Source organism: Trematomus bernacchii, unplaced genomic scaffold, assembly GCF_902827165.1.
Source record: "Trematomus bernacchii unplaced genomic scaffold, fTreBer1.1, whole genome shotgun sequence".
Classification (NCBI taxonomy): domain Eukaryota; kingdom Metazoa; phylum Chordata; class Actinopteri; order Perciformes; family Nototheniidae; genus Trematomus; species Trematomus bernacchii.
The window spans coordinates 210,692-222,500 of record NW_022987569.1 but is presented as its reverse complement, the minus strand read 5'-3'; the positions used below and the strand labels follow the sequence as shown (position 1 = coordinate 222,500).

At 41.8% G+C, this 11,809-nt stretch overlaps 1 protein-coding gene across 1 annotated transcript in view; it reads left to right on the top strand.

The window, feature by feature from the left end:
• cttnbp2 (cortactin binding protein 2) overlaps positions 1-5,253 on the top strand; it is a 106,528-nt gene extending 101,275 nt beyond the window's left edge. The window contains 3 exon segments of the mRNA XM_034126181.1: positions 2,837-2,914; positions 4,244-4,432; positions 4,434-5,253. Of these exon segments, the coding sequence (XP_033982072.1) occupies positions 2,837-2,914; positions 4,244-4,432; positions 4,434-4,535 (369 nt within the window). The 3' untranslated portion in view covers positions 4,536-5,253.
• The last annotated feature ends 6,556 nt before the right edge of the window (positions 5,254-11,809 follow it).

Genomic DNA, 11,809 nt, shown 5'->3' with positions numbered 1-11,809 from the left:
GTGATAAGGTGGGGGGGGGGGGGGGTTACCTTGGTTGGTGATTGGCTAATGGTTACTCAAGACAAAACATCGTTATGACATCATAAAGTGGCCAAAATCTGATCAGCTCATTTTCAGACAGGTTTTTATAGAAATGGATCAGGACAAAAAGAGAGAGAATCTTTTTTCCTGAAACTTTCAGAGTCTCTTTACACAGAGGGGACACATGTTGATGAAGAAGAGACATGAAGAAGAGGGGACACATGTTGATGTAGAAGAGACATGAAGAAGAGGGGACACATGTTGATGTAGAAGAGACATGAAGAAGAGGGGGACACATGTTGATGTAGAAGAGACATGAAGAAGAGGGGACACATGTTGATGTAGAAGAGACATGAAGAAGAGGGGACACATGTTGATGTAGGAGAGACATGAAGAAGAGGGGACACATGTTGATGTAGAAGAGACATGAAGAAGAGGGGACACATGTTGATGAAGAAGAGACATGAAGAAGAGGGGACACATGTTGATGTAGAAGAGACATGAAGAAGAGGGGACACATGTTGATGTAGAAGAGACATGAAGAAGAGGGGGACACATGTTGATGAAGAAGAGACATGAAGAAGAGGGGACACATGTTGATGTAGAAGAGACATGAAGAAGAGGGGACACATGTTGATGTAGAAGAGACATGAAGAAGAGGGGACACATGTTTAGGGATGGGTACCGAGCCCCGGTATTAAACGGGCCCCGGGGCTGAATTATTAAAGACCGTGGTACCGTTAAGCTCCGACGTTATCGGTCTTTTTATCGGTACTGGAGACATCTAAAAAATATGTCATGTGTATTATTGCTACACAAACATTATATTGCAGTTTTAGTGTCGCCAACTCCGTTTCTAATACGCAAAAAGACTGCAAAATGCGTCATTTTTTGTATTTCCGATCTCTCCAATCCAGACGAGAGATCTCTCTCCCCCGCCTGCTTGCGAGGGGGGCGGGGCAGTTTACACACACGCAGCTGCTACATGCAGCAACACACACACACGGAGGAGATGGCGGAGAGAACGCGCTCCGAGGTGTGGTTCAACTTTACCCGTCTCGCTCGTTGCTCGTTGCCTTAAAGTGCAATAAGAGTTTAGCATGTCAGGGCGGTAACACGAGCAATTTGTCTAAACATCTTGCAAAAGTGCACCACGTTCAGACGGAGAAATGCACCGGGTTCGACTGTCTTTCTAGTAGCGCTGTAGCCCCATCCACGAGTAACGTTTCCACGTCAGGTATATTATGTATGCTAGCAGCAACACACGGAGCTAACTCAATGATTCAAACATGGGTTAATGATTAGAGGTAACTGAGTTATTTAGTTTGTTAAAGTTTCAGCCATTCTGTTCACAGTTCTGTCATCAGATTATTTAATATGATTTGTTAAAACATTGTTGTTTCTGTTGATGTGAAATATTATGTATTTCATTTAAATAAAAAGCAATGTTAGTTTTGTTCACAATTTGTTAATTTTCATTTAATTGTTTATTTGAATAGGGACAATGCACATTAATGAACACTTTAGACAAATAATGCTTCAAGTGTAAATATGCCGGATTTTAGCTTTGAGCTAATTTCCATCCGTAGTCCCTGACATACAACATATAGTTAGTTTACCTCATTTTTCTCTCCAAAAGAACCGATAAGAATACCGTTAAAAGACCGGACCGATAAGCGGTACCGATAAAAGTAGTAGTACCGTTAAAACCTTAACGATACCCATCCCTACACATGTTGATGTAGAAGAGACATGAAGAAGAGGGGACACATGGTGATGTAGAAGAGACATGAAGAAGAGGGGACACATGCTGATGTAGAAGAGACATGAAGAAGAGGGGACACATGTTGATGTAGAAGAGACATGAAGAAGAGGGGACACATGGTGATGTAGAAGAGACATGAAGAAGAGGGGACACATGTTGATGTAGAAGAGACATGAAGAAGAGTGGACACATGCTGATGTAGAAGAGACATGAAGAAGAGGGGACACATGTTGATGAAGAAGAGACATGAAGAAGAGGGGACACATGTTGATGTAGAAGAGACATGAAGAAGAGGGGACACATGGTGATGTAGAAGAGACATGAAGAAGAGGGGACACATGTTGATGTAGAAGAGACATGGAGAAGAGGGGACACATGTTGATGTAGAAGAGACATGAAGAAGAGGGGACACATGGTGATGTAGAAGAGACATGGAGAAGAGGGGACACATGTTGATGTAGAAGAGACATGAAGAAGAGGGGACACATGGTGATGTAGAAGAGACATGAAGAAGAGGGGACACATGCTGATGTAGAAGAGACATGAAGAAGAGGGGACACATGTTGATGTAGAAAAGACATGAAGAAGAGGGGACACATGTTGATGTAGAAGAGACATGAAGAAGAGGGGACACATGTTGATGTAGAAGAGACATGAAGAAGAGGGGACACATGCTGATGTAGAAGAGACATGAAGAAGAGGGGACACATGTTGATGTAGAAGAGACATGAAGAAGAGGGGACACATGTTGATGTAGAAGAGACATGAAGAAGAGGGGGACACATGTTGATGTAGAAGAGACATGAAGAAGAGGGGACACATGTTGATGTAGAAGAGACATGAAGAAGAGGGGACACATGTTGATGTAGAAGAGACATGAAGAAGAGGGGACACATGTTGATGTAGAAGAGACATGAAGAAGAGGGGACACATGTTGATGTAGAAGAGACATGAAGAAGAGGGGACACATGTTGATGTAGAAAAGACATGAAGAAGTGGATTTTGCATAATAGGTGACCTTTAACGTGTGATCTCGTTCTCCTCCCACAGATCTCTGAGACCAAAGACGACCTGATCCTGTTCTCCAGCTCCTCCCAGAAGGCCGAGCGGGAAACGCCCGTCCAGACGGTGAGGGGGACGGACATATAGATCAATCACTGACAGCATGGAAATTAATATATGTTACTGTAGTTAACCTGTGTTGATAAATCCCAGCACTTAATGGAAACAGAATACAGCAAATAAGACATTTTTAATCTCCAACAAGGGCTTAGTGAAATGGGATTTATCAAATATCACAACATTTTTTACCAAATAACTCGACGATATTGTAAGGTTGAATATTGGATCGATTTACACATGAAAATGTTGATTAATACACTTCAGTAATTGGGGTACAATAAGTTAGGAAATGACTTCACTTTACAGTAATGACACTACGAAAAGACAACACTTATTAAATGCATAATCTAAAACAATATTGATATCAGAATCGGAAAACCTTTATTTGTGGTCACAAAAAAGGGGCAGTGTAGATAAAAAGGCAAAATAAAATGAGTAGACTGGTCAGGTTTAAAAAAGTAGGTACATTTTTAGAAGTAAGGGAACATATTAAAGTCTTATTAACATTATCTGTTATCTCATTACGTGTTACTTTACTTTTCCTGATATTAAAACACAGACACAGCATTTATTTGTAACTAACTCCACTCCTCTCTCATCAGTATCGCTCCACAAGCTGCTGACTCATATTGAAATGAGCGTGTGATTGTTTTGTACGACTTTTAATCATGTGTGTGTTTTCAGCGTTACCTCACACATAATGGGCCTGTCCCGTATTAGCAGTTGTAAAGCTGTACTGTAATATATCATAACTGCAGGGTTAGTAACAGCTGTGTTGTGCAGTAGCAGCTTTTAGTCATTTACTGTATATAGTAACGCACATGAATAGCAAATAATTCATTCCAGTAACTAAGACGGAAAACTTTTTTAGGCTTTACCACCCAGAACCATCAGGCCTGGGTGGTAAAGCCTAAAAAAGGACAGGACATTTAAAATACACTAACAAAAATGCACTATTTATGACACTATCAGATAACGAAATGTATTAGATTAATGCTTTACAAGAAACAACTTTGATTCAGTTATTTTTTGTTCAGTTTTTACTTCCCGATCATACTGACAACACTATGTGAGCTTCTATTGGCTAGCGCTCCAACACATTGTACGTGATAGGCTAAGGGGCGGGACATCTCTAAGTGGTTGACCAATCACAACAGAGCCGGCCAGCTAACCAATCAGAGCAGACTGGGCTCTGGTTTCAGACAGAGGGTGAAAAGAGGTGCTGCAGCACAGGCAGTATGAGTCAGTTAAAATGTCACAGGTGCACTCTGGGAGTTGTAGTTTTAGGCGATTAAAAATGTCTCAAACTCACTTGATATCTCCTCCTCTCTTCAGACCGCCCCCACCCCCTGCAGCCCGGTTGCCGTGCAGAGCAGCGAGCGACGATCAGGCCCCGCCCCCCGCTCCAAATCCCAGCTCCCTGTCCCCAGCAGCAGCAGGGGGGGGGCGGGGCTTCAGACCCGAACCCCCCCGATCCGCAGCAGGACAAAACAGGCGCCCCCCCCCCCCAAACAGCAGCAGCAGCAGCAGCAGCAACAACAACTACTACCGCAACAACAACATGAACGAAAACAGCCAATCACACGAGGACATTTGGATCCTGCATGAAAACAACAACAACAAGTGAACAGCTCCCATCCTCTAACCCCCCCAGCTGTGAAACCCCTCCCTCCATGATGTAAGACTACCACGACTCTTTGACTCTTAGTATTTGTACTTGTTATCCGTACTTGTTACACTGTACTGCAGTTGTGTACTTGGGGACCACAGTTTTATTCTATCACAGTATTTGAAGTATTTGTTTTGGTCTGGTAAAGGAATAAAAAAATAACGGTTACTTTTACTGTTACCTCATTCCAGGGTCTAAACAACCTGCTAATGATGGGACAGTAGAATAAGTTGTAAAGTATTTAACTGGTGGAAACTGCAGTATTTCTGTGTACTTAGAGAAATACTGCACCGAGGAGTAACTGAACGTGTTTTTGGATCAAAGAAAGCAGGTTTTAAGTTTCTTTTTATGGCTATTAAGTATTTTGAGAAGTGTTTTATCTTTGAATAGGTTGGTTTAAATACTGTTGAGATTAATCAGGGTTTTACCAAATATATTTGTACATAAGAATTAGTAAATGCTCTATAGATTGGTGTACGTGGTATGACGCTTGTACAGTGACGATTAAAAACCTTAAAGCTGAAAAAAAGTGAGAAGTTGTACATAGTGTTTGTAAAACCAGTTTCTGAACCCTTCACTTGTTTCAGAGTGGAGCGGCCGTGGCAATAAGTAATAGATCTGTAAAAAACACAGGATGTCCTTTCAACTGTAAGCCATAATAAATATTTTAAATGCCGTCATTTCCCCCGAGTCATATTTCAAATACCACTGTGTTTTCTTCGTATGTTTTTACTTTTTACAGGACATTGTTTATATATAAATATACATATGTACAGGAGAGGTTTTAGTCTGTAGCTGTTTGGAGTTTAGACAATTGTCTTTCAAGCACACACATTAAAATGGCACTGTTAAAAATCCACATCGGACTTTTTCTTTTTCTGTTCCATGTTTTTCGATTTTGGTTAAAACACATTCTTTACATCAGAAGACCAACACATGAAGCTCAGCGCAAGTTCAACCAGGAAGACCTTCTGTACTATTCCCATGTAACTACTCTCTCTCCTCTCAATAAGTGATCGGGGGCGTCACTCCCCAGCTCAACCAATCACTTCGCTCTATTCTCACAAGCCTATCATAGCGCTCTGCGAAACCTTTTAAATCTGCTCTCCCCTCTGACAGCTGTCATTTCAGGTGACTCAACGCAACCCTCCTCCACCCCTTTTCACCCCCCGTCCCTCTGAATCCAGGGTCAAGCTAAGCCCCTCCCCTTCAGACCGACCCCAACCATCTATTCACCACCACCAGGGTCAAGCTAAGCCCCTCCCCTTCAGACCGACCCCAACCATCTATTCACCACCACCAGGGTCAAGCTAAGCCCCTCCCCTTCAGACCGAACCCAACCATCTATTCACCACCACCAGGGTCAAGCTAAGCCCCTCCCCTTCAGACCGACCCCAACCATCTATTCACCACCACCAGGGTCAAGCTAAGCCCCTCCCCTTCAGACCGACCCCAACCATCTATTCACCACCACCAGGGTCAAGCTAAGCCCCTCCCCTTCAGACCGAACCCAACCATCTATTCACCACCACCAGGGTCAAGCTAAGCCCCTCCCCTTCAGACCGAACCCAACCATCTATTCACCACCACCAGGGTCAAGCTAAGCCCCTCCCCTTCAGACCGAACCCAACTATCCATTCACCACCACCAGGGTCAAGCTAAGCCACTCCCCTTCAGACCGAACCCAACCATCTATTCACCACCACCAGGGTCAAGCTAAGCCCCTCCCCTTCAGACCGAACCCAACTATCCATTCACCACCACCAGGGTCAAGCTAAGCCCCTCCCCTTCAGACCGACCCCAACCATCCATTCAACACCACCAGTGTCTAGACCCCGGGGGGTTTCATCGGATCAGTTCTCCCCTCCCGAATGATACTCCTGCACAACGGGGCCTAATCGCCAAAACTCCATCACATTCATTTGTGTATTCCTGGCAATAAATATGTATTCTTACATCAAAACCGTCTCTCCTGATTGAACAATATTTATAGTAGGAAGGTAATGAGGAAATCAGTCAGGGTCTAAGAAGTTGTCCTTGTGTTAAATGAAGTAGTAAAAGGTACAATGGGAGCAGGGGTTTTATTTGAATGTGCACTGTTTTATTCTTTGAATGGGAGCAGCGCTACGTCACCGCCTGGAAACAAGGAATCGCCGCCAAGAAAAGTTTCATCATGACTAAAAGCTGCTGGCGTTCGTTGTTCGTCAAACAACAAAAGGTTTAGATCTTATAGAAAAACAGTTGTTAAAGGAGAAGATCTGTGTCTTCAGGAGATGACAATCCCCGGTTAGTCACTACTGACTGGGGAAATAGTTGAAAAGAATGTGGATTTTTCTTTCAGTATACAAATCAGGACAAACAAAATAGTTAGCTGGCTACAAACAACTCTCAAACAAGACCCAAAAGATTTAAAACCCAAATATTTGTTAAAGTTGACATCGTATGCTAATTTCTAGGTGTATATCAGTATGTAGTGTCTCTATTTTAAAGAGTCCTCTCCTACTGATGTTCAGGTGTATATCAGTATGTAGTGTCTCTACTTTAAAGAGTCCTCTCCTGCTGATGTTCAGGTGTATATCAGTATGTAGTGTCTCTACTTTAAAGAGTCCTCTCCTGCTGATGTTCAGGTGTATATCAGTATGTAGTGTCTCTACTTTAAAAGAGTCCTCTCCTGCTGATGTTCAGGTGTATATCAGTATGTAGTGTCTCTACTTTAAAGAGTCCTCTCCTGCTGATGTTCAGGTGTATATCAGTATGTAGTGTCTCTACTTTAAAGAGTCCTCTCCTGCTGATGTTCAGGTGTATATCAGTATGTAGTGTCTACTTTAAAGAGTCCTCATCCTGCTGATGTTCAGGTGTATATCAGTATGTAGTGTCTCTACTTTAAAGAGTCCTCTCCTGCTGATGTTCAGGTGTATATCAGTATGTAGTGTCTCTACTTTAAAGAGTCCTCTCCTGCTGATGTTCAGGTGTATATCAGTATGTAGTGTCCTCTACTTTAAAGAGTCCTCTCCTGCTGATGTTCAGGTGTATATCAGTATGTAGTGTCTCTACTTTAAAGAGTCCTCTCCTGCTGATGTTCAGGTGTATATCAGTATGTAGTGTCTCTACTTTAAAGAGTCCTCTCCTGCTGGTGTTCAGGTGTATATCAGTATGTAGTGTCTCTACTTTAAAGAGTCCTCTCCTGCTGATGTTCAGGTGTATATCAGTATGTAGTGTCTCTACTGGGACCTTAGCAGACCATGTCTCTACTAGCCTTTGCAGACCATTGACATGCACACAAACCTATAACACACTACAGGAAAGGGAACACACTCACAACATGACTGATGTAAACAAGAATGACAAACAGAGACGTTCTTAAAATCTTTAGTTTTACTGGAAATATAGTTGATTGAACAAATACATTTATACATTTCTTTGGACATCAGTGTCCCTTTTTTCCTATGAGTAAGAAACAGCTTTGTTCTTCATTTACTTTAAAAAAAAAATTCTCACAGTTCACATATCAAGGCGTCTCTCCACCGTACCTTCAGTTTACAAAAACTCTCATACAGTATGAAACACACGCTTCCCTCAACCACAGAAAATAAAGTGATGTCAGAAAAAGATTCCAGTTTCCGAGGGAAGGTTCGATCAAACTTGGGAAAAAACATAATTGCTAAATGTTTGCATTTGTACAGCTCTGAAAAAATATACTTTCAAATAGAAAATGTATATTTGTTTGTGTCTCTTCTGTAGAACTCATCAAGTAACAAAGGCTTTGTTAATAAAAGTCACAATTGAACATCTACACTTGAGTTTATGGAGGAATTAAAAATAATAATTTGTTTCCTTGTACCTCAGGGTGTCTTTAAAGTGCATACAGATTTCTGAGTTATTACTCGTTATACAACTGTTCCTCTTCATGCGTCTATAAAACAACTGCAGGATTAGACTGAGAGCAAAGACAGGAAAGCAAATATTGAGAAGGTACTTGAACGCAACACAGAAGAAGCCGCTGTAGAAGTCTTACATCCTTAATGTCCTGTTGCATAAACTCATCTTTATTTCCTGCATATATATATACACTGGAACACACCGCAAAGACTTCAGCCGACGGCCAAGTAGCACGTACGCACTGCGCATGCGTGAGTGGCAATAACTCTTCTTACCAGCAGGCGGCGGTAGTGTGTATCCGTCATTCAAAAGAGGCAACCGGAAGACTGACTGGGTGATATATACAAACAACAAATAGCGTGTGCGTTGGTCTTCGGTTTCTTCATTCCAGATCGCTATGATGAAAAATAAACTCTGGTGTCCACCTGAGATGAAAATGAAAAACAATAGCCGTCTGTGTGTGCCTTCTTAATCGTTTGTTTGGGTCCCTCACTTCCGTTTCACTTCTCATGCACTGAACAGCCAATCAGAGTGATTTATTTGACCGACAGCTTTTGGCCGATTGGTCAAAAAGGTGTCGGCACGGCCAAAAAGACACGACGGTGCGGGACACACCAATCTGAGTAGGGCGACACGACACTCATCGACGGCCTGACATCTATCGAATTCGGCCTTTAGACAGGCAGGTCAAAACCTTGTATTATGAATAAATCATTCCTCCTAGCAACCTGTAGCTGATCGATTTGGTGCGTATGTTTAGTTATGTAAGATTATAATGAGTTACTAACACTGTTCTCGAGAGCTCACTCACCACACGGAGCCATTTGGGGTTCAGTTTGTTACAAAGGACGCTTCAACATGTTTTCAAGGTCAGACTTCTACAGCGGCTCTTACCGTGTGTTCACTCCAAACTAAAAACTAATCTAAAGAGACCGAAGGCTCCGGGGGAAAGGAGCTGGTTGTTCTGAACAAAACACATTCAAGAGAAAGTAAAAGTCCCTTCATTTAAACAAATCAAACGTTTTTTTAAACATTTCATGCTTTTTTAAAGCAAATACAACTTTATGGCCTCAGACGGGCAAACCTTTTGATTATCTGAACAAACTGTGTGCATCCCAACGGGAAGCAGCAGAGTGAAACGTTGAAAGGCACTTCAAATCAACAAGTGAGGGTCCCGTTGTTCACACAGACCCAGAGACTTTGAGATGCTATCATTCATTTCAGAAGTCCTTCTCTGTTTCTGTGAGTCAGAGCCTCCGTCAGAGCCTCCGTCAGAGCCTCTGCACCCTGCAGCACATTCACTCACATTTGATGACAAATTTACAACAAAAGCTGACATCGTTTGCATCTGTCATACAGCCTCACATTGCAATTCCAATTCACATACATTAAGGCTCTACTGCTTCAAACGTGCAGACATGTTTTATTGCATTGAACAACATGTGGTGTTGCTCTAAACTGTACACACCTGATTTCAATTAATGTACAAATGCGGGTTTTAATGATTCAGATGCTGTTAGATTGGGAAAATTGCGTCATTATGGCTAAATAAAAAGTACTCTATTGGCCGCTCAGTATGAAATCAGGACATTCAAAGAGTTACAGACGCATAACTCTTAATTGTGTGTGTGCAAAACACAATGGTAAATCAATATTTATGTCCGTTTGATTCATTCATGATATCTTGCAGAGCTCTACTTTTAAATAAAAGTACATTTCAGGGACAGTTCTAGTTTCCGAGCTGCTGTTTGACGGCTACTTTTGGACAGAGGTGGGAAGTAGTGGAGTACAAATACTTCGTTACTGTACTTACATTTTTCTGGTATCAGAAGAATAAGTAGTGGAGTAAAGTACTGACGACTTTTTACTTTGACTTCTTACATTTTGAACCCAAATACCTGTACTTTCTACTTCTTACATGTTGAACTCAAATACCTGTACTTTCTACTTGTTACATTTCCCAAACAGGCTGGTTCCTTTAGTTTGAATGTGTGTTTGGTGGCGTGATCATTATTATTTAGAGTCATTGCGTGCCTATTGATTTGAACACGATCCGTGTATCCATCATTTCCTGGTCTTCTCTAAAGAAGAGGGACCAATGAAAACGTTGTCATGTTGCCGTTGTTCAGCATGGAAACATTCATTAGCTAACAATGACATTATTGATCTATTAATATAAAGGGAGGTCAGGTACTCTTTCAAACAGCTGCTAGTTATGGGTACTTTTTACTGAAGTACATTTCAAAGCCTCTTTACTTTTACTTGAGTAAAGAAGTTTAGTCAGTACTTCTACTTTTACCAGAGTATTTTTAAACACGAGTATCTGTACTTCAACTTGAGTAAATGATGTGTGTACTTTGCCTTCTCTGTTGACGAGTAATTTTGTGGGAATTATGTCTAAAATAGGTTTTCTTTTGAATAAAACACTGGACGAAGCCCTATTTGTTTGAGGCGGGTGTCCAGAGGCCTGTACTACGAAGCTGGATTTTCGCTTAGCCAGGTGACTTCAGGGAAAACTCTGGGTTTCCGGTCCTACGACGCTGGTTCTCTTTTTACCAGGCTAGATCTCCATGGTAACTTATGCTGAACGGCAAACCTGATCCGGAGCAGGTTAGGTTGCAGGCTAAGAGATCAACTCAGTGAAAGCACCGCCTGCTGACCAATCAGAGCTCAGTGTGCGGAGTTTAAAGCGATCAAGTCATATTACAGGATAGAGGCAAAAATCAACCGACTGTGTGAACGTGAACATTAATAGAATATCCCCTCGCATCTTCAGAGCAATCTGACTATTATAACATTAGCGTTAAGAAAGCTTACTTAAATATCTGCCACGACATAAGTAACCGGATCAGAGTAACATTAAGTACAGTCTGCGGCACTGTGAGTGCAGACGTCGATGTGTGCCATTATCATTCATATCATATCACATCATAATGTATCATATATTTCCTTATCTGAGTCAGCTTCTTGAGCCGTATCTGGCCGTGCAACACTCACAGTGTCACATACTGTATGCAGAAGTATTATTTTAAGCAACACATTAAGTTGACGAAACACTCGAGTCAAATGTAATTAAAGTCAGATCCACTCGTGTCTTAGACTGGGCAGTGATATCATAAACCTGTTAATGTACGCATTCAAACACTTGCAGGTGCAGCTATGTGGCTTTGATCCTGGATAAAGTGTTTAAGTCATGGATGTTTAAAGCTTAACCTCTTCATATTTGACTAATATTAAAGTTTTTTCAGGAAGTATGACGCTGCGCTGTCAGTACGCTTGTCCATGTTTGTGATTGGTCAAATGTTGCTAGCCCCGCCCCTTTCATGTGAACGCGCACTCAGCCGGAGAGAGAA